Source organism: Lutjanus erythropterus, chromosome 7 (genome assembly GCF_056507025.1).
Source record: "Lutjanus erythropterus isolate fLutEry1 chromosome 7, fLutEry1.hap2, whole genome shotgun sequence".
NCBI classification, from domain to species: domain Eukaryota; kingdom Metazoa; phylum Chordata; class Actinopteri; order Lutjaniformes; family Lutjanidae; genus Lutjanus; species Lutjanus erythropterus.
The window spans coordinates 38869991-38894385 of NC_139323.1; the positions used below are offsets into that span (position 1 = coordinate 38869991).

At 39.1% G+C, this 24395-nt stretch overlaps 1 protein-coding gene across 1 annotated transcript in view; it reads right to left on the reverse strand.

Annotated features, from left to right (window-relative positions):
- The window catches only part of col24a1 (collagen type XXIV alpha 1), a 117679-nt gene that overhangs the window by 66282 nt on the left and 27002 nt on the right, over positions 1 to 24395 (reverse strand). The window contains exons 4-13 of the mRNA XM_084723723.1: positions 21024 to 21077; positions 17422 to 17475; positions 10421 to 10474; positions 8923 to 8976; positions 6256 to 6300; positions 5358 to 5411; positions 4808 to 4852; positions 2916 to 2969; positions 1347 to 1391; positions 353 to 406 (exon numbers count right to left, since the gene is read on the reverse strand). Of these exons, the coding sequence (XP_084579849.1) occupies positions 353 to 406; positions 1347 to 1391; positions 2916 to 2969; positions 4808 to 4852; positions 5358 to 5411; positions 6256 to 6300; positions 8923 to 8976; positions 10421 to 10474; positions 17422 to 17475; positions 21024 to 21077 (513 nt within the window). The remainder of the gene's footprint in view (positions 1 to 352; positions 407 to 1346; positions 1392 to 2915; positions 2970 to 4807; positions 4853 to 5357; positions 5412 to 6255; positions 6301 to 8922; positions 8977 to 10420; positions 10475 to 17421; positions 17476 to 21023; positions 21078 to 24395) is intronic.

Genomic DNA, 24395 nt, shown 5'->3' on the forward strand with positions numbered 1-24395 from the left:
AATAGACTATCTGTAAATCTTTGGCGATGGAAACTTGATTAGTTTTTGTTCTTAAATAATTTTCATCAAGTCTTGTCTGCCCCAATGCCATATTCAAAAATATATATGAAAAAGAATACAAAATGACTAAATGACTTTAGCATATGAACATGATTAAAGTTATGTAGGAAATAACCTTAAGTACTGTGCACTTCTACACACATTCACTGGTAAGAGGACAAGTAATGGGCAGACAGAGACAGACTTCAGAGATGGAGGACAGACAGGTGGAATAACATGCACAAATAGACATAAAGTGTTGGACAAAAACGAGGGGTGCTGAATTCACCCACAGGCGGACAAGAGTTCTCACCTCATTGCCATCCGGGCCGGGAGGCCCCCTCTCCCCTGCATCACCCACCACACCCTGTGGGGGAAGTATATCCACATTCAATTTATGAATGTCAGGGCAGCCATTAATAATTATACACTCCACTTGCAGTATACTTGTCCTATACCTGTCCATACAGGTAAATCCACAGTTCTGTTATGCACAGCATCTTTTACTTTACATATTGCATTTAACATGCAAGTTACCCAAGTTGTTGATCTAGATCAAATTTGTATTGACATGGTGTGAAGTAATGCTCATTTAATAAAGCAAGATTAGCCAGTGTATTGGTGTGAGCTTGTGGACTGGCTTACAACAGCCCTTAGGCCACAGACTTTGATCCAGTTAGCCAGACATCGCTCAGTGTTCCAGAAAAAACCCTTGGGATGAAAGAGACACTGGGCTGCCTGCCCGCTTGGCAACTTCAACACACAAAAACTAAGGCTTGTTTTTAAAACATTAACTTTTCACAGTGTGAGGGCCCAACCTTGACATTCCATCTGTCTCTATCTTAATCTAACTGGGGTTTTTTAATGCCACCCTGAAACAAACTTGGCATTGCAGGACTTGTGCCAAAATACATGACATTAAAAATTTCAAATGTGATTTGCCACACCTTGAATAATTTTAAATTCAATCTCTTCTTTTCGCTCTCTGCACTATTTAACTAGTGGCCCCTCAATGCCTCGCTGCTTTAACACATTCACATCAGATACAGCATACAAAGGAATCTCCTTTTGATGTCTCTGGGGCTTTTGTGGATGAGAAATACTGCTATTTTAAGAGGCCATGCCATATTATGCAATGGACAACATTTCTGTCTGTTTTTACAATCTCTCTGATTTTCAAGACAATAACACAGAGAATCACACATCAGGTGTCTTCCCATAGTGATTGACAGATGACAGAGGTATATAGTTTTGTGTTTGTAAGCAACTATGTGCTATGGTAACAATCAAAATGGATTCATTATTACATGTCTTCCTTTGGGGCCAGGTTTTCCAACAGGACCGAGAATGCCCTAGAAAAGAAAAAGAAGTAGGTAAATGACTCAAATCTGGGACTGGAATATGAAACCGTGCTGCTCCAAGGAAACTGATGCAACAAGGTTTAGCCACTGAACTAAACTTAAGAGATTCTTGAAGGCTATAGAAAAAGAAGAAGGTGCTGTTCTTTTTCATACATTAATACCTTTACATGGTATATGACAGTATTTGTGTAAAAAAAAAAAAAAAATCATTGTGACGTGTAATACAGTCTTAGCTAAAATGAAGCGTGTAATATGAAATTAGTCTACATAGACAAGTCTTGACAAGTGCCCTTCTTCCATTGATTCTTGCTGAAGAAACGAATGACACCAACATATCATTAGGCTCAACAGAGATGATGTGTACAGAGATTCATCTGTGTTGGCTGGTTCTCCTTTTTCATCACGAATAAATTTAAGCCAAAAATGTAAATAAACAGAGATCCAAGAGCATTCACAATAGTCCCATACCATTACCCCTAAAACTTGCAGTCACCATAGAAGGGAAAGTAGATGAACAGACAAAGAGGTAAGCAATTAAGTTGTCAGTTAAGCAGTAAATGTACAGAGTAGGTTACAGTTTGTTGGTGAATAAAAGCTGCAGCTCCTAAAGACCAAAGTAAAGTTCCTGTTTGTGTTGTTTTCCAAACGCTAGAAAAGTGAAGGGGATTTGTGTTGTGTTGAAGATGAATGTCACATGGCCTGAAAATACAGCATCTCAATCTAATAGAAAGAATAGCATCTGTATTTTTGATAGTAATAAAAAGCATGCCTTCGGGATTTCTAGATTTCCTGGTATACCGTAATACCTTGACACTGCCCAACCTTGAGATCATCTGAAGAGAATGTAGGAAAACAACCCTCCTCTAATACAATGAAACTATTAAAGGAGATTCTTAATATGACTTATCTAAGTCAGGAATTGCCAAAGCCAAAAACTGTTTCATCACATTAAGTTCCTTTGGCACAAACCAAGCTGATGTGCTGCAAGCCACAACAGAGCAACAAAGACTGGGATTTCCTTGGAATCTAACAAGAATGAAAGAATGAGTGTCGTCCTTCAGGCATAGGCTAAATGGAAAATATACAATTTCCTCACATTTCCTTCAAATTTTTTTAACCTAATAATTTTAAAGCTGTAAAGCAGTTTAAAAAAATAGACAATTTTAAAAGATGTTTAGAGATACATTTGTACTGTAACTAGTGAGTAACTCAACATATATTATGGTATACTGGAACAGAGCTGACAAAAAGATGTGGAGGGTGAAGTGCTAAAACAAAAAAATCTCATGAAAACTTTATGACATCCAGCCAACCCATTCAGCCTCAGTCTATACTGATAATATGTATCACACAAGGGAGGAGGAAACAAATAGAGCAAGAATACATGAAGACAGGGACATTATTGAACATAAATGTTAATAGCAATGGGAAGGGAAAATGTGGCCATAAATGAAGAAATTGTGGCTAAAAATACCTTGATATTATATACACTTAATGTAAAGAAACATGACTCACTTTCTCCCCCTCCAGTCCTGGTGGCCCAGCAACGCCAGGAGGCCCAATGAAACCCTGGAAAATAGCAAAATTTTATATTACAATATTATAAGAAAATTAATACAGTATTTCTGAAACTTCTGTGAACATGACCCTGATGTATCCTGTGGGAATTTCTGGAGGATTTGGTGCCATCGACTAAGCTGCTGTGAGTTATTCTGTCGATTGTTTGAGCTAAATGCAATGTGGCCACCAGAAAAATCTGGACTGAATTCACTGACAAGGGGGGGCATATCTTAAAGAGTCATTTCACCCCATAATCAAAAATACATATTTTTCCTCTTACCTGTAATACTATTTATCCATCTAGATTGTTTTGGTGTGAGTTCCTGTATTTTGGCTGTACAGATGTCTGCCTCCTCAAATACAATAAAACCAGATGGCGCTAGACATGTGGGGCTCAAAGTGTGTGTGGTGCTAAACTTAAAGTTCACCAAGGACGATGTTCATTCCCAAACTCTACAACTCCAACCAAAACTATCTGGATGAATAAATATCAATACAGGTAAGAGGAAAAATATTGTGTTTTTGATTTTTGTGTGAACTGTCCTTTTAAAGGTGCCGTGTGATTTTTTTTTTTTTTTGGTTATCAATCAGAAGATATGTTTATGTTCAGTGTTACTCTTTCAAAAAAAATTGCATCTTTGTACTCTAACACAGGCATTGATGCACTGACATCCTCATGTTTACTTTCAGGCAGCCTTCCTCTTCTGCTTCTTCTTCTTCCATGTCTCCAGTTACACACTGCTATATATGTTGGTGTTTTACTGCCACCTGCCCATCAGTGGAATTCATTTGGTACTGAGTATAATTAGGGCACAATCAGTGTTCGTACCTTTGAGTCTGAGACCAAAAATCCATGCATTTTTGCAGAAATTATAAAGTTAAGGAGATTTCTCTCCCTTTGTTACAACACTAATATACCAACAACATCATTCCACTTGTTTGAGCAGCAAGTTCCATCTTTTTGTTTTCCATCTGTGCTTCCTATCTGCTCTGGAATTTGCTTACTGTTTCAAGACAAGGACGTGTTGGCTTTATCAAGCATGTGCAGTGAATTGATCCAACGCATACAAGTCTTTGCATATACTTGACATGCTGGAATATCTGCTAAAGTACCGAGGCAAGTACAGCAACTTCTGTACAATGTGGGCTAATATTAGATATCAAAGCTGTTTCTAGATACATTTTTAAGGATAATGCACAGGTGCAGCCACTTAATATAAAACCTTGAAATACATTAACAGTTGTTGATCTGGACAAGATGACTGAGCTTATTTTTGCATTCAAGTATTTATGCCAGTTGGCATAAGATATTGTTGGTAGGTATGAGTAATTTCTGCTGTCTCTCTCCTTCACAGACTCTCACACTCATATCTTATCACTTCACTGTCTGTCTTTTCAGCTCTTTTTCACATGACTGCCTTACTCTGACATAGTAATCCCAGCTATCCTCTACGTCTGAGCCGTAACGCTCTACTTAAGTCCCTTCTCTCACTAGCTCAGCTAACCCCCTTTTGTCTACTTTCATACTTTCTCCCATCTGTTTGTCTTCCATCCTCCTCTCTTTCTTCTGTTCTCCTGTTTTTGGGGAGCTTCCTGCTTGCTGAAGAATGAGCCATGGTAAGAGAAACCAGTCAGCCTTTATAGAGACAACCCAGAGCCTGGACCAGCCCCCACAAGCAAGTCTCACGTCATGCAGAATGTCAGGAATACAAGCAAGACCCTGGAAGTCTCACTGGAGCAAGGCTGAGGCCTGACACTGTCCTAATCCTTTCAGGAAATTAAGTGTTCAATCCAGTGCTACTGAAGAAAAGAGGGCAAAATGAGAGCAAAGAGCTACTTGTACTTACACGGACACCTTTAGGCCCTGGGTTTCCTTGTGGCCCCGCTGAACCCTGCAACAAAGGAAAGACCGGTGAGGGGGTCTTGTCACAATACCAGCAAGCTCAGTGATTTCACATGAAGCGGCAAACCTAATCACATAAAACTCTGAACAGCCTGATAAGAGAAGGACAGCGAGCTTGACTGACAGGCAGCTAAAAGAAAACACATGTTTTTTATGCTTTAAGTTGCACTTTATACTTCCTTGTCTGCACCACTGGCAATGCACATGGTTTACATCCACAGACTACACACGACATACATCAGGAAACTAATTACATTAGCTTACGTATTTCATTGTAAACTACATTTTCATTATATTCAAGTGGAAATAACAATTGTTAGCACTTAACTGCAAATCCAAAATGGGTAAGAAATATACAAAGGAAAGCAGAGTGCATTATGCAGTTATCATTATTATTGCTGTGTATTCTCTGCAGAATTCTTGGAGGAGCAACGAAGAATCTAAAAGCATCGGTCAAGGAACTGGAAGCTTATTTTTTGTATTTTTCACTGCACCTGCCTGCCAGGGTAACCTGCAGCCCCAGCTTCCCCAGGAAGTCCTGGTATGCCCTGCAGCAGAAAGAGAGAGTGAGAGACAGAGAATGAATGAACGGTGAATAGGGAGATTAGATGGATGGATAAAGTGAAAGAGGAGACACACAGACTTCGACCAGCATTGCCAACTGAGGAATAAAACAAGCACTGTTCATTCTGGACAGCCTCCACCAAGACAACCCTGTCTATTAACTATACCTTTCTGCACCGCTCCAGCCCACCCCTCCCTCACTGGCTCACGCTGCTGCTTTTTCAGCCCATTGTTAAAATGACACTATACACTTTAACCATTCAGCTGATGCTCATCTCAAATGCAATTTAAAACAATTATCTGTTGCAGTAATAAATAACTGTTATCTCTGTTGTTATCCTATAACATATAATCTTCATATACTGCTGATATTCACAATTTTTTTCATTTTTGTCTGACAGACCACAATACATCTGTGAGAAGTATATATTGTTATTGATTAGATTTAGATTTTTCATTCTCAAAACACAAAAAGTTTTAAATGTATATTCCATCAATAATAATCTAATGTTGTTATTCCCTAAACCTCTATTCCTAAAGCCTACTGATGTGGACATATGGAGTCTGTATAATCTTGTTAATTGTTTTGATGAGGTGAAGAGTTTTTCCATCAAGGAGAGGGGGATAAACACAGGATAAAAGCAACCACTGGCTAGAGGGGACAGCTGACAGACTGATGCAACTAGCTGAAAATGCTGTGACTTGCCAACTTTATGGCTTTTGTTGTTTGATGCAGGTCCCATTGGTGCTAATTTCTGGTAGACTCTGGCAAAATAAAACAGTTTCTTGTGCTTACAGACAGACACACACACATATATCACCACTTACTTGTTCTCCTGGAGGTCCAGCTGGCCCTGGATAACCTTTAGGACCCTTGAAAATGGAATAAACAAATATACTTTGAGTATATTTTATGTAAAACACAACAGACATTAACATGACTGAGGTTTTGCAGACTAAAGTCATCATGTTAACATGCTCACAATGACAATGCATATATGCTGATGTTTGGCAGGTATGTTTATCATGTTCACCGTCTTAGTTTAGCACGATGCCAGCACTCATTAGAACTATACAAAATGCAGTTGAGGCCGATAGGTGATAATTTTATGAAAAAAGTCATATGAAAAAAGGATGAAATTTTAGACCAGATGGTGGCACTACACCAAAGATCAAGTTAAGGTCAGTCAATTGTCGACACAAAACCTCATGGTGGTGCTAGAGTCATTAGGATTCATCCTCTGGGAACCATGGCTATTTGTACCAAATTTAATGACAATCTTTCCAACACTTGTTGGGGCATTTCATTCAAAGGAAAAATGTCAATATACTGGTGGGGTCAAAGGAAAAGTCAAGGGATCACCAAAGACATCTGTCAATCCATGTCACAACGGACATATTTCAATCCGGACCAAAGTGGTGAAGTGACCAACAGACACCGCAAAGGACACTGCATTCCAAGACAACTGCTAGTGATTCATTTGATGGAGAACTGCAGAATTCGCTGTTCTTAACTGTACATCTAAATTATGCTCAACATTTTAATTGTATGTACTTGTTGCATCCATCCTAGAATGAGACACATGAGGGATGTTGAGGGGCTGTCTCCTCTATCCTGCAGCCAGCATTCTGGTATCACCCTAAAGCTCCATGGTCACAATTAATAATCTTTGAACTGGGATGGTCAGTATTAAAATCCATGTGATCTGTACTTCCTGTTATTGTTGGGCAGGAATTGGGAAGGAGATTGGTGCTGATATGTGGGCATGTGTACGGATCAGATAAAACTGTGCTATGGATGGAGGTCAGTGATAATAGTATGAATGTCAATCTTTTGAAGAGTGCATTGTGTGTTACATTAACACAAAATCGAACATAAAGCTTTTCTTCAAGATTAATACTATAGCTGGCTCAGTCTAATCCACAGTCAGCTTTTTTTTTTTTTTTTGCCAAATTCCACATTTAGTTAAACAAGCACTTCTTTGTAAAGTAAACAGCATTTATTGTTCTGTAAATCAGAGCTTTCTTCTCTTAGCCCTCTTATTTTTCCCTTTGACGTGATTATCAACAACAGATGTTTACCACTACAAAACATAAGGTCAGGGCCAGGTCAGTATCTTTTTGGGACAGTGCGAGACCTTGTGGAACGGTACCATTGACTCTGTCGGGTGCATCCGAGGTTGTGACACATGAACCTTCACACTCAATAAAAGGCCCACTTGGGGGTAAAGAGCACAGGCCCCAAGCCAGTCATTTCCTCTGAAAATACTTGACGGGGCACAGTTCATGTGCTGGGTATATTAGGTTCAGCTACTGCAAACACTGGGATGGCCTCCTGGGAGGCAAGGTGAGGGCCAGCTATGTGGAGAACAGTCTCAGAGCTTCAAAAAGGGGACAACTATGAGGACAAAGCCATATGGGCATCCCACTAAAGCAGATAAGGTTTGTTCTGTATCAAAAGGACACAAGCTCAATTTGAGCAACAGTTCTGCTAAACACAGTAGTGCATTGTGTACATGTACGTTACATGTACACAATGCACTACAGTGTAAAAACAAATCTCAGAGTGTGTTAATACAACACTAATAACTGGTGGTCAAAGGGAGAATGCCAGTGTTCCTTTTGTTGATAGCAGTGTCCATGAAATTCTCCTTCTTTAGACATGACAATAATTGACCTGAGGAGCATGGGATATTGTGCATGTCATTGACCCCCTGACCCTGGGCAGGGTGCCTTTCCTCTTTTGGGTGACCTTTGACCTTGACCTCAAAGTCTGTCAGGTTTAAATCAGGCAGCACCACATCCTAACATATCTGAAGCTGTGACTGAGAGAGAGGGGCACAACAAAGATGGAGATTAAAGCAGAGACAGGGCTATGCAAAGAGAGTGAAGAAGAAGACAGTGTGGGGCAAGCAGATGAAACAAGGAAGAAAATTTAGCAAGAATGTTATGTATACTGTTTATGTGTACTTGTTTTGTTCTCTCGATATAAAGAAAGACAGAAAGAGTGCAGAGAGGCAGAGAGCAGGGTGGGCTCTAGGCTGTCTCTGACAAGGTAACATAATACTGACCACATTAAGAGGCCTCAGCTAACGGCTGTGGCTAACACTTGGGGGAGAACACAGTGGGATACAGATACAGTGTCAGTTAGTCTTAAAGTTAAGTCTTCAAACTTATCTCTTAAGCCAACATATAAGTTCTATGAACCTGTAATAAATGAGCAAAAGCACCCTTTGCCTTACATCTACAGATGATTTACTGTACAAACAACAGTAAAGAGAGAGGAAAAAAGAAAAATACTGCTTTAAAAGTAAAGTAGTAGATTAAAATAGTAGTAGTAGATTTCTTGAAATTGTGTTGTATCAGCAAGCTGAGTTACCTGAACACATATAATACAAACTAGTTTCTGACAGACTGTATGCCTTCAAAGCCTTCCTCTATCTTCACCATCAGCTGTTGGTTTCAGCACAAGCAGTTAAGCATGCTAAATCTTACCGGTAGACCTGTAAATCCATCTGGCCCAGGCAGACCTGGTGGACCTCTGTCACCCTGTTGGAGCAAATGAAAGACAGAGTATCATACACTTGCAAAAAACTGTGGTGCACTGGACACAATCATTAAACAGAGAGATGCAGTGAGACTGAAAAAAAAAAACCAATCTTTTTGACTCCAAACTGACTGCAAAGGCTTTATGAAAGCATGATAACAATGTCAATTTGCACATTTCATAATTGTATGATATTTTTATGATATATCTCATTGCTTACAGTTAACCAGGCTCAACTTAATCAATTCAGTGTAAATTACTTAACACTTAATAAATCTTCATTTTCCAACATGACAAGCTCATTAACGCAGATGACTAATGAACAACAGGGCATTGGTCCAACAGACTATACATTAGTTGTGATCACTGTAAAAAAAAAAAAAATCGGATAATTATCTTGAGCATGGAAAGGTAAGGGATTTTCTCCAGGTTGGTGATAAGGACAGTTAAAAAGTGCTTTTCTATCCATCTGAAGAGGTCTTATTCAAGCTACTTCTAATCACAACAATGTGCTTACATTTGGATATTCTAAAAAAAAGTAAGATGTGAAGTGTGAGTGTGAATGGAGATTCAAGAAATTATCTTAATACAGACAAATCTGCTTAGAAAGGCATAATGATGCAATGATTAACAACTGCTTCAAATGTAGCAGGATGAAGACCTAAGTCTGCAATAATAAGTGAGAATGACAACAGGGTTAAGTGGATGCATATGGATACATGCTATATGCCTAGTTTTAAGTGAAATTTAAAATGAATCTGGCTATCCCAGAAAAAATCTGAAGGGAGAAATTATGACTCTTTCGTTAAAGGATTTCTATGAGTGCAAAGAGTATTAAAACTTGAAAGGAGAAAGATGCTATTTGGAGTCTAATTGGTTCAAGACATTTTGTCGTGCTGCTCAAGAAAATCATTATTGTGATGATGTTTGGCAGACAAAGAGACAAGGATGGGGAGAGAGCAAAGAGTGAGAGAGACCAGCTGTGGAGACACCAGACAAATCAATGGTAATAAAATGAGTTAGAAATGCAGAAAGGGGCTTTAGAGGAAGTGGATGAATTAATTAAATTGTCTAAGGAAAAACAGGCTCAACCACAGTGATCACTCAAGCAAATACAGAAATAGCGAATATAGAAAATATTTAATAAGCTGAAATTTAAAAATAAGTTTTTCATCATCCACAAATTAGAAAACTTTGAGCTTTTAGTGGCTCATGCTCAAATAAGTGATAAATGAAAACAAGAGCAGAGAAAAAAGCGGTCCGTGTGCAGAGATTACATGAGGTCTAAGTCAGGACTGATGTTGTGAAGACAGGAAGTCTAAGTATCAACTCAGGTAAAATGTACCAGCTCAGGTCAGGAGTAAAGGCTTTGTGCCAGACAGGGGGGAAAAAAGAGAGACATAGAGGAAGGGGGAGACACGGAGGCACAGGGAGCCTGACATTTACCTTCTCTCCTGGTGGAGCCTGGCCTGGAGACAGCCCAGGGTCTCCCTTCGAACCCTAGAAGAGAGACAGGGTCACAGGTGAAGGTCACCTTAAGCAACTCAATTTTACTATCACTTACTGGCAGCACCAGTTTTTCAGGATACAGTCATGAATATCCTTCATATGAACAGGCTAAATATTTGATAAAACCTTGGCTACATCTACATTTGTCCATAAGGAATTAAGTAAATCAGATGAATTTACATACATACATATAACTACACTATACTCATACCTATATATATGTTTTCATTGCTATTTACCTATGCAGTAATTCTAAATGTAAGAAGTGTTGATTGGTATAATTGAAAAGTGATTCTGAGGCTGTCAATAAACATGATATTTCAGTCACACATTTGAAAATTTGAATTTAAATCACTACCATAATCAAGCAAGCGTTTTTGTGTACAAGCCAATGTGGAGATGCCTTAAGAAGCACTTCCTCCAATGGTACCAAAAGCTGGCACCAGAATATTTTTCAAATGTATTCAAGTCAACAGGATAGATCCCAACTTTTCTAGAAATACTTCCATGACATGATAAAATGACAATTATGTGGCTAGCTGTGATGTTTACCACAAATTTGGCTCCCGTGACTCCCAACAACCATCCAGATGGCCACGAGTAAATAAACATTCTGAACCTACAAATGTCCCTTTAGAAATCCATATATGAAGTCTATGATCTTATATATACTGTTCTCCTGTCAATGATTGCAACAGTTCGTAGCTCTCAGTTCTATACATGACATTACAGGCTTTAAAGAGAGGTGTGTGTTCATCAGTATCAGTAAGATGTTGCAAGGCACCCTTCACACTGGCAGAGTACCAGATCCTGTGAGTATGTGTGAGGCAGGGCTGGGCCGATGGATGATACCACCATCCATTGCAATGGCTCATGGTCACTGGGAGAAAAAATTAAGAAAGGCTGTTGCTGCTGGTTATTGCACTAATTACATCTCCATGTCCCGTTTATTACTTTCTTGTTAAACTTGCCAAGTTAGGCAAACCCAAGACACTCAGTCATGCTGGTGGCAGCGGTGTTTCTTTTCTGTGAGCTGCTATTAGTGTTTTTCTTTCGATCTTGCCATTGTTATTTGCACTTGTTAGCTTGGCTTCCTCAGTATACCCAGTCAGCTAAAGAAAAGTTTACCATCAACCATGACAATAACCTGCTCTATTTATTGACATCAGTAAACTTAAAGACAAGATTTAAAAATCAATTTTAAAAAATAGCCAGAAATAAAAAAAAAAAAAAAAGGCCTGGGGTAGGTTACATCCTGCACGTGTGCTTTTTCTTTAGTTTACATACAGCAGTACATGAATACACTGCACCTTCTAGGGGTCCCCTTATACTTAAAATTGCATGTAATTCTTAATATATAAAGGGCTGAGCTAAAAATAACTGCAGATTTGACATCCACATTTCTGTATAGTGACCAAGCAAGACACTTAGCAATGAAGTAAACATGCCTTTGAGGATTCCGACCTCTTTCAGTTTCTGTGTCATCCCAGACCACATTTGTAATTCCCACAAGGCGGAGAGTACGTCAAACAGTCTGCCAACATGGAGTTGATGTTAAGTGCGGTTGCACAGAAACACAATATTACATTTCAACAGTTAGAGTTCTCAGGGCTTTTTGTCCCAAACACATGTGAATTAGAGTCATAAAATCTTTTTTGCCATCATAAATATAAAAATAAATTCTAAACTCTAACATCCGTCCAGATAATTTTGCAACTACAACAGTGTTATAAAGAGCCAAAGCAGCAATGTTTAGAAACCTTCACAGAATTTCAGCATAATTATTTAATTTGATTATCTTGTTGCTGTCAATAATTTAAAGGTCACATCAGAGAATGGTTAGGTGTTCCAGTGGAGCAGGAGAAACAGCCAAGAAAATACATCATTGCATACACTTCAGAAATTGTGCTCATCAGCAAAACAAATGACCAGAAATAAAAATGGCAACAAAAAGAACAACAAATTAGCATCAATCAATACAACACAATATCTTTTCTGATTGTTAAAAAATGTGGCATGTAGACATGGTGAGGTCTGAATATAAAATGCATCTGAGATTTTCAGCTGTCTGGTGTGAGGTCCTGAGCCATTGTTTAACAGCTTAGATACGTCCATTCTCCTCTATGTTTGTCTGTACCTGCTCCAAACAGGGATAACCTCCTTTGATTCTGGGTATCATATTTCCATAGTTTTGACTGACACCCAGTGAGGCATAGAAAACCTTAGGGGCGGAAGAGCACAAATTCTACCACAGCATTAAACCAGGGTTCCTCTCTGTCAGCAGTGCATGAAGCAGACTGAAAGACTCCTTTAAGTCCTGCAAGCACATCGTCACAACATTTCAGACAGCGCTTAAAACACATGTCAACCAAGCTCAGCATCAGGGACTAGGTTCCTCTGTATATGTCCTAGTAACCAAACACATTTCAGCAGGAGATATTTTCCCAAACTGAGACAAAGAGTCTCTCAATCCCTATTCCGCCTCCACAAAGGGGTCGGGGGTGTGAGAATGACTCACCAATAGGCCACCATGGTATTAGATACACTGATTTTGGTTTTGCAAGTGTACACATTGGCCCCATATTTCATAAGAACCAATCGGAGGGCCTCAGCCAAATGTTCACAATGTCCCAATAAGGTTAGAGGTGACACAGAAAAGAATCCATTTCTCTCCCTGTGCTGTTTGACTAATCAAGGAGGAAAAAAGAACATTCCTGTCTTTATGTGTGTGGGGTAAGGTAAGGCTGGTTGATATGGCGTAAAAGTTATTTTAAAAAATGTCATTTTAAATTATTATTTTTTGGCTATTCCACCATATACATTTTATATCTCGATATGTACATCTGATAATCTTATAGATTATGATGCAGTGCTGTAGATAAAAATACCCATCAGTATATAATGTAGCTAAAGTTAGCACAACAATTTTAAAGCAGTAAAATGCATTACACACATTAATGCAGCAATAATATTAATCCAAAACCATCAGATATAATAGTAAAACGTTACATTTACTATTGACACTTCAAGTAAATTCTGCTCTAACACTTACATACTTTTACCAAAGTTAAGTTTAGACAGCAGAACATTTACTTTGTGATACCAGCTGAGCCTTCCCCTTTAAGGAAGGTAGGCTTGTGGGTAACCTGGGCGATGAAGGTCTGGAGGGGTTTGTTGTGAAGGTGAGCTAGCTAGTTAAGACAGTTAAAATATCCTAAAAGTTGGAAGCCCAAGGAAAAAAAAACACACAATCAGATGATCGATCGTGGTTTCTCATGTCACTTTTTTCTCCACCATGGCAAAAGAAATCACAATGATTTGTAATGTACGTACATTACATAAATGGGGACTATTTATTTCTTTTCTGTGGCAGCAAACACAACATGCAGCCTTTCAGTAACTATTACACATCGATCTAGGCTGACCTACACACTTTATGGCTGACAAAAGTAAAGTAACTGCCCCTAAGCAGCAACCAGTGGAAACAGTTGTGGATAAAGAGTGAGGTAGACAAACATGATAATTTAGACAATGCTTTCATAAATTTGTCTTGTCATTAGTTATTTATGTACTAGCAAAGATTCTTATTAAGGAGCTATTAAAGCAAAATGCTTCAAATCAAAAAACAAACAACAGGGAGGGTGAACCATCTACTTATCCGTTGTTTCTGCTCCTATAGCATCACTGTTACCCAACTGACTGCATCATGTATGCAGTCAGTCTGTGGTGGCCAGTCGAAACCACAGCCACCACAACCATCTGTATGGAGCTGCCCACATCCTTGCTCAGTTGTACAAGTGCATCCTTTACATCTGGTCCCCTGCTGGGAAAGCCTACCAGAGTTTTAAAAATGCTTTCTTTTTTTTTACCCCCTATATGAAGTCATTGTCATCACTAATGAGTTAAACACAACTATGTCCTGTGGTGAGAACTAGGGGAACAATGATCTAAGCTAGGGGGTATGTCATGCAGGCCAACAACCACCCTTGTCTCCTCCAGTCTTTCCTGCTACACTGTGACAACAAAACTGGCTCATTATTATCATGCTTGTCAACATCTAGTTGTGTCTGCTTTAATGCCTCCTGCGCATGCTCTGTGGAGCAAATATAGGCTCTATATTAGGGGTGCAACGATTCACTCATGCATCCAATGCATCTGACTTTAATGTGTAAGATATGACTGCATCAGTTCAGATGGCTTGTATCAGTAACAGCATGAATCGGAAACAAATCAATGCATCACTAGTGTATCGATACATCTCATTAGGACACACATATGTTTCATTTCTGGCATCAAGGAGCTGCCACTGTAACTTTCCTCCGTTTTCTCTCTTCCTGCCTCTGCCTGTACTGCTCTCACTGGACGCCTGCTGTCACGCTCACACAAAACAAGCGCTCCACCCTCCCTCTCCTCCTGTCTCTCGTCTTCATTTGTTCAAAACAGAATGCACTGAAAACAGCGACAGAAGTGACATTGTACCACGTCACACCACCAAACTTTCATAACATGCAAGTGTGGAATAAGTTTTGGGCTTTATAAGAAAGATGAGAAACTCTGCTGCAAATCATTTATGCAAAACATGTCTAACAGCAGAGTACAGAGCCACGAGTCTGACCCACAGAGACGTCATGTCACTGTGAGAGCAGGTAACACAGAGCATCACTGTTCCTCCACACTAATCAAAACCACAGCACTCTTCATATGAAACAGAGCAGTAGATCATCTTGCTGCAAAAATACTAATATTTTGAACAGTTTTAAAGTTTGTTCACAGATTCTCATTTAGGCTACAGTATCTCATTTACACGAGACACATAATAAGATGTTAACACCACTGTAATGTCTCCGTCTCTCTGTCTCACCTGTTACTATATTAAGTAAAACTATCAGGATTTCTTTTTGCACCTAAAAGCACTCTACCAATACAAAATTAACTGAATCAAAGATGTAATCATAATCAAAGATAAAATCATGTAAAGATTCACACATTGCATTGTCTTGTATTGCATCATATTGTATCATAACAGAGCTGAATCATATCAAACTGAATCAATTGCTATTTAAAAATAAAGATAGAAAAGATATATCGTATCTTTGAACATGTATCGAGATACATATTGAATCGGTCTCAGTCAGTGAGATACACACCCCTACTCTTTATGAAACAGCACATCAGACTCTGCTATAATTGTGAGTGTACAGGATTTAATGGTCAATTCAGTGACCTGGTGACATCACTACAACATGTCTTGTAGGACAAGCAACATGAGCTGCAGAGGTCTCCTAAATAAGTATACTGTAGCCACATTACATACATATGTATATCACTATATATATTGATGCTTTGATGCTAGCATTATATATATTGCATGTAATTTTGTCATCATACACATATCAGGTTACTCTGCACTTGACCCATTCTGCCACTGGCCCCTTGAAGTACACATGTGCAATTGTCAGCTAGCATTAGTTATTTTCATTGTGTCTTTGATGATTTTTCATGGAGAATATAATAGAAAAAATATGTCTCAAAGAACTTTTAACACTGCACAATCTGTTAGGATTCAGAGGTCCTTTTCTTTGTGGAACTAGCAGACTGCCAGAGATTTGGAGAACCTTTGTGAAATTGCTTTTTGCATTTTGTTCTTCTGATATCAAAAAAGTGTTAGTATTCATTTATTGAGTACCTGATTACTTACTTAACTTTACTTATTGGTATGTTTGTGTTAGAATATGCAGTGGGAAGAAGTACAAAGGTTTTGTATTACAGAATGGTTTATAGTTAATGGGAAATACATATAAAAAAAAACCAAAAAAAAACACTGCCACTGCTTACAATGACAGTAAACTTCCTCAGACAATAGAGAGAAGTTAGGCTTGTCACCTCCTTTGAAATCTTAATTTTACTGTGCAGTAATGACTCCTCAATTCAACCCACTTGGTCATTGTAGACAATGGTGTGATTATATTTATCACCACTTATCTCAGAGGAAATTAGAGGGATATGAAAGTACATTACTTTGAAGACTTTAACTTTGAAAACAGCGTGCCACAGTATGCAGTCAACCATCTGGTTCAAATCCAAAGTGTTCCATTCAATAACAATTTCATACCAAAATCCTTTGTCTAAGAACTGGAATCCATTTGAAGGACTTACCTAAAAGAATACATGACCAGAAGATTGCAAACATGCATTATTTTTCTTTTCTTAGAACATTTAAGTCAGATTTTATCAAATCAGGTTATCAGGTTAATTTCAAGTCCAACATGGTGAAAAATGAGGAATTTCACCATAACAGCACCTGTATCAAGTTCTATTCCAACATGAGCTGTGATAAACTATACTAGCCATTAAAATTCTGTAGATTTTTGTGTCTTTTATGTCTACAAATATCATTTGTGTTTTTTCAGTCATGTTCATGCAGGTTTATAGCGCAGATATTATAACCCAAATCAGTGTTTACTCTGCTGATTACACTCATCCCAGTGCCACTCCTGCCTCTGACTGGACAAACCATTATGTCTTAAGAAAGGTTGTGTGTGGCCTTGTCAGCAGCATTAGTGCAAAACACTGCACTGTTCAATATATTTCATCTATCCATAGCCCTAATCACAATTAACTTATGCCAGTACAAAAAAAAGAAGTACTGTTGTGTAACTGATGGCAGCTATAGAAAACGTTGTCCTTTTCACACAAAGCTAAACCAATATCTAGCATTTCACCTAATGCCACTTCTTTACGACTGACAAAAGGTAAATGGTGGAGTGGCTGGGTAAGACACTGACTGACCCTGGCCTGTGTCTTGGGCTCAGTGGAGTTGGTGCTACCTGTGAGGGAACTCATCTGTCTCATTTACACCTATAAATAATAACCAGAAGCCTGTCTGGCCCCCTCAGCAAGCTGTTCATTTCTCCCTACCACGGAAGACAGCCACTCACCTTGGGCCCAGGTGGTCCAGGCTGTCCTGGGTTTCCATGTGGACCAGTGGGACCCTGGAACAGATGCAGACAGAAAGAAAGAACACTACATTAAATTACTGTGCGTTGCTGACAACAACAGCTCATTATTCAGGAGTCATAAGACAGCTACATTTCAAGCAGCAAACTGAACTTAATACAGATCTCTTTCAAACCTCAGGTTTCACTATGAGAAGCACTTTCGGCTGTGACCAATCATCAAAGTTCTCATTCACGCCATATCATTACACTGACTTGTGCACAGAATAATATGGAGCACTGGGCTACTGTCATTATGTGCAATGCATTTTCTCTAGTGTGTGAGAGATCTCCTTCCATTGTGCAAAAACACGCAGATACACCACTAGTTAGGAATGGATATTCTAGTTCATCCATGATTGAGCATGTTGCTGTACATGCCCCCCCCCACTTAGCCCAGTCACTAGGCTTGGGAAGTATTAAGGTATTACAGTATACCGGGATATTACCAAATCCATGATTTTCAATACTGTCATAAATACAGATGCTCCTCTTTCTATTAAACTGATATAGAGATGCTGTTTTGTATTGCACAGCACTCACTACCAAAGGTCAGACTGTCAACTGATGGACAAGGCAGCACACCTGAGCAGAGAAACATGGTCGCTGGGAGAAGTTACAGGACTAATTAGTAAAAAAGAAGAGGCTGATTTGTGTACAGAGAAGCCTACAGCCCATAATCCATTGTATCAGCACCAGTTTGTTAGCTGCTTGTTTCGACCAACTGCAGAAAAACAATCTTCCAGCCTGGGTTGGAAAACATGTCATTATCGTTGGCACACACTATTCTTAGTGTTGGGTCATCACAGTTGTGTGTGGACCTCCCTGGGTCAAGGGGATATGACCACGTCTCCCAAAATGAGATACTGGAAGTGGTTCAGAAGAGAACACTTAGTTAGCAGGGTAACCGGGTTCTCTGATAAATGAGAGAGGTATCTCTCAGCACTGCCCTGCTTGCATGTGTTTGGGCATGTGGGAGAAATACTTGAACATACAGTGGGGTCACAAGCAGTTATGGGGGGGGGGCGCAATCCAATCTGTGATCAGATGACCGGTCTCTTCCCTGAGAGACGTGGTGTGTTTGTATGTACACACACACACACACACACACACACACACACACACACACACACATATGTTAAATATAAAGTACATATTTTTACTATATCACGTTTTTTCTCAGTGCACCAACACAATTTCATACCTTGAACATCACAGGTATGCAATGAATGCACAACCTCACATGCTCACTTATGTCTTCAACTATGTGTGCACATTCACATGCACACACACATGCATACACACACCAAGAATACACTACATTCCTGCACATCTGCAACCCTGCTGTTTGCAGGCACAGCTTTCTGTGCACTACACCAAAGAGCCAGGAAGAAGGATCTCCCTCTTTCTCACTCTCTATCACTGTCATTTTATGTCAGTAATTGGAGCCTAGATTCCATGAGAACACAGAAAATGAAAGAATAGAAAGTGAACACTCGAAGCTCTGAACGTCATAATTTGGTGGAAAGTTTTGGTAAATGTTGCATTAAAGGAGATAAGAGAGTCTTCACCTTTAAATCACAAAACCTTTCTTTGGCCCCAGCTCAAATACAAACTAAACTAATTTCTATGGCCCTTACTATTGTGTGATATGTATTTGGCTAGGAAATGCTCAACATTTAATAATAAACCGGTCTGTTTCCATAATTAATTCCCACACACCAAATGGTGTGCCCTGGTTCATAGGATCACAGTCTGATGATGTTAACAATTAGAGGCAGCAAAATAAGTCTGCTGCGCTGTGCTGAGACTGCAGAGACATTACCACAGTACCACACGTTGCCTTCAGCTTCCCACCACATAATGATCCCAAGCCTTCCTCAATCTCCACTTTATGACCTAGACTATGGGGTTAAGAGTATGTTCTGTATAAGCTATATGCTTTCCGGGCCTTTTACTAGGAGACATGTTTTACTGTCTACCAGCCTGTCTTCCTGTCTTTCTGCCAACTAGTCTGCATATCATGCAGATAAAATACAGCAGACCTCTCATTCATTTGAATGGAAACAGTCAGTTGGCCTGGCAAAACAATACATGGTTGTCCGGCAAAAATGTTGAACCTGGCTCAACTTTTACCCCAACTTCGTAGATCATGTTTCATCATCTCACCAGTTTCTTAATCCACACGTCCCCAACAACACAGTCCCACATGCTATTTTAACACAGGGCCCCGTTTTTGCAATGAATCACAGCTATGACAGGAAAGGAAGCAAAAGAGAAAATCTACATCTCTATGTTTCATTTAACTGATGTAGTCCATTAACAGTAGCTCAAACAGACAACCACACCCACACACACTTCCACATATGTACATGTACATGTAATACACACAGAGAGAAAACCTCATTCATGCATGTAAACATGTACTGACTACATGTTAATAAGCAATGATTATTCACTGACATTAATTCAGCCACTGAGGAGTCATTGTTTGATGTGGCTCAAATGCAAGTGTTCAAAACTGCCACTAAGTAATCATGTGTTGAGTTGATTTTATTTCATGTTTTCATCTGTAAACACTGATGCTACATAGATATTTGCATTCCCTGACTTAAATTAGTTATGGTAATGTTGCTCTGCAGGGTAGGGATTCTACAATGACTATGAGTGAACAACTTCCCTCTAACACATATGACATTCATTTAGTAAAATGTGTGTTGTTCTGTTTAACGATGCCTCTGGGGCCTGTGGCATGATCGCAGCATTGCATCATGACACTCTTGGCAGTTGCATATAATGTAGTCTCAAGATCAGAGTGGAAACACAGCCTGTGCCACCGACACTGCTCTTGGTTGCAGCTGGTTGCATCTGGAGGTTTGGTCATTCAACCTTGATGCTCCAAGGATGCAGACAAGTAAACAATGTTGCCTGCATCCTCAAAGCGAACTATCTAATTGTCATGAGTCTCTACAAAGCAAGGCTTGTTCCTGAGTTTAATTAAGCTAACCACAAACATGTCTGTCAGCACCTCTTTCACAACAATTGCAGCTGGATTGTGACGGTAAACAGGCAAAACACATGGCCAGTGCCTGCTGACTGGCATAACAAAATATGAAAACACAACATGTAACTCTTCAGTGAGTATGTTAGTACTGCTGATTAGCAGGTTCACTATCTAAAAGGCCAATAAACCAAACATCTTTATAGTGACTCAGTGATCAAGCCACAGTACTGTGCTATAATGTCTCCTGTAGAAAGGCAAGAATCTTTAGTCTAAATCTTAACAAAACAGCACCTGTGGTACAAGGTTGACTTTTCTTTTCTGTTTTCCTTTTATAACCTTCCGTAAAATATTTTTGTTTTGTATTATGAGAGATCAGTCCACCAACTACACCATATAAAGGTGTTTTCTACTGCATGAAGACAGAAAAAAGACACATATCCAGAAGTTGCGTGAGATGGTCAAAATGGTCTTCCTGATCAATAGATTACACCTACTTTACAGCATGCTGCCTGTGTACATTACCTTTGTGCAGGTTACTCACCCGAGAACCTCTTTTTCCTGGAGGACCAGGTAAACCAGGGGGACCAGGAGGACCCTAAATCAGAGAGACACAGGAACAGAGAGAGAGAGAAGGGAATGTTGTAGAGAGAGAGGGGAGTAAAGAGGAAAAAGAGAGATAGACTAAGTTAATGGCAAGCAATAACATGTACTTCACTGTCCAGGCCTCCGCAATGATGAGTATGTGCTATATTTATGTAAGAGCTATGAAGTTCAAAGAAAGGAGCCAAGTGTTTTCACCTAAAAGCTCTAATAGGAAAGCTCTGAGCAGAAGGGTCAAGTTACATTTTCGAGATGAGACTGACACCACCAGTCTTTGGTCAGCCTATGGGATTAACATAATCCTTCAGCATGGAAAAACATAGCATGAAACATATGGTACAACTGTATGCTATGTTCTGGTAGATGCAAGATGTGCAACAGAAATCACATATTACACCACACTGAGTCCAATGTTTCATTTTGTGTTTTGTTAGAAAAATACTAAAATTTCCAAAAATTCATATTTTAACTATGATCCACAATATCTAAGAATTTTGTTAAAATGAAATTATACAAAAGGAACAATTATCAATAATATTCAATTACTGACTATCCCTAGTCACTGTCATACTGTATAAAACAATGCAAAAATACTGACTCTGATCTTGTACATCAGGCCTTTAAAGCTATGTAAACATCTTATTACAGTAGACGGCTTTGAAGTGGTTAGTTGCCAAAATCTTCACTCTTTTGAATATAAATAAGCGGTACCACTTGGTGGAAGGTATTAGGTAGTATGCTGAATTGATCTGAGGTATAGGCCTAAACTGAGTGAGAAAAATATGCAATATTTCACGTAGTTTTGGAACCAAACAAGGCTGAGCGTTCAGTTGCTTTGTTGGGTGTACTTGTAATGCTGTGTTTTCATACTGCTGAAGGTTGATAGACAAAATTTCTCATTTTTAGTTGCAAGATCCAAACTTTAAAGAGCATAGGATATCCAGCTTCACTGCAACATGTAAACACTGTCGTCGGGGATAAATTAAGTTTTTGTATTGGCCATTCCATCCATAATGCGGGTGATGAATTATAAGTGCTGCCAGCATATTTTGTTTGACACCTTGTTAAAAATGCACTGGCATGTCACTTCTGATTAGCAGTGAAAACCAATATCTTCATTACTGACCGACTTGGTCTGTTTTTTATAACAAGATAAGGGCTTTTGAAGAGGCTATCATATACTCAAAGTGCATAAAAATACAAACAAAGTAAACAGGATAGATGACTTGAAGTGCCTCAAGGAAACAGCTGAATTCACTGAAATAATCATTGCAATGGGGAATTTTGAATAAAGTTACCATTAAAAATTAGTCACAATCCTCCTTGTGCTAAATCCTGAAATGTTACAGTGGCGTTCCAAGCCTATAAAGGAAAATATCCAATGGTTTCTAGTGCACTGGCATGATTATAGCTGCTGGAGGCCTCAGACACCTAAACATCATCCCTGAGTTGTGTGTAGAAGAAGGACAAACCATTTTACTTTGAAAATTAAGAGTATCTTTTTGAGTAAATTCATTCACTTGAAAGGAGAGATTGTTTAAAGATTACACACTTGAAGACAACCACAAGATCACTGGATGACATTAAGGAGTCCGGAGGAAATCCCCTTCTGGTCAAGAAAGTTATCTATTCTTCATGCTGTTCTGTTACTCTCTAATGCAATCTCTGATAAAAACAATCCCGCTATAAATTACAAAATACAGTAATTTAGATGAAAACAAACATTGTACCATTCTATGTACTTCTGAATTGTTGCTATAGCAAAAGACTATAATGGGGTGATCTGGAGCATCCTCATCCCATCAGAGCAGGAGATGAGCACAGAGGGAGACATGAATAAAGAAACAGCTGTTTGTTCCTTCAGACTCCCACACACAGACACATGGAAACTGTGAGCACACCACCGCCTTCACCACAACAACAGGGCCTAAAGAAACCAAGGAATTCATGCAGTTAAATGATAATATTCATCTGTGCTGCTAAGACAAGGGCCAAATCTTTCCCAATGGAGTCAATTCAAGAAGTTTATTTTCTGTAAAGTTGACGGGTAGAATGAATCATCTTTTGAACTTGTTGCATCGTGACATTAACTTGAGCTGAATCACAATGACCCCTGCATAGTTACACAACAAGTGGTCAATAAGTAGGCTGTCTGCTGTAGGTAGCTTAATAACAGACCGTGTCTCTGAGACATTACCAAGGGGGGAAATGAATTAAGTAAGTGATGACTGACTCAAGTCCACATATCCACCCTCCTTTTGAAGTGTTCAGATTTCCTCTGAAGCATAGTCAGTGTTTTATTTCTTTATGAGGAGAGGAGAGGAGAGGAGAGGAGAGGAGAGGAGAGGAGAGGAGAGGAGAGGAGAGGAGAGGATTTACACACCTGTCAGTAAAGCAACTTTGCGCTCACCTAATCACATCAGCTGACCGATTATAACAAGCAGCGGGTAGGTGCTGATCACTGTCAGCCAGGCAACTTCACATGAGTATCACACAGTAATGCTAGTGCAAACACAATTATTTGATAGGAACACAAAGAAGCACACATCTCTGAAAAACAACTAGCGCTGCACAATTAATCATTATGTTATCAAAATCGCAATATAGCCAAGTACAATATCCAAATTGCAGAACCAGAACCAAATCACAGTTTTGTGAAACACAAAAAATGTGTGGGGAAGCAGCATTATAATGAGGTACTGATGTATCATTCCCACTAATCATATCACATATCACAATCCCAATTTCAGTCAAAATAATTGCAATATGACTTTTTTACGATCTCATGCAGCCCTAAAAACAACTTTGTAAGGTGCAAATAGAAAGATAGAAGATATTCCACATGCACCAAGTGTGCACCAATTTTCTTCCTGGAGGCAGGCCCTGCTTTGTACAAGGGCCACAGTGATGCACAAAATCTCTCTCAGTCTCAAGGTGAAATGACAGATTCCCCTCACAGATACACAAATGTTACATATTATTTGAATACAATTCCCTTATGGAAACATTGTTATGTTGTTAAGTTATTTTATCACTCACAGTGTCATTTCATTTAAGTAAATTAAGTATTAATAACTACTACTACACACTGCAAGATGTATGCAACATGGTAAACTGACAATAACAAATGATGACAAGTCCTCCACTGTAAGCTCATCGGCTGTTTATGACTGTCAATCGTTTGTCAATGTAAAGCTAAGCCGTAATCATGAAAACAAAAGCCCGCTGCTCTGCAAATACAGACTCTTGAGTATCTCCTGACTCTTTAAGTTAAGTGGCTGCCTGTCTCATGGCCTGCCAGACTCCATTAACA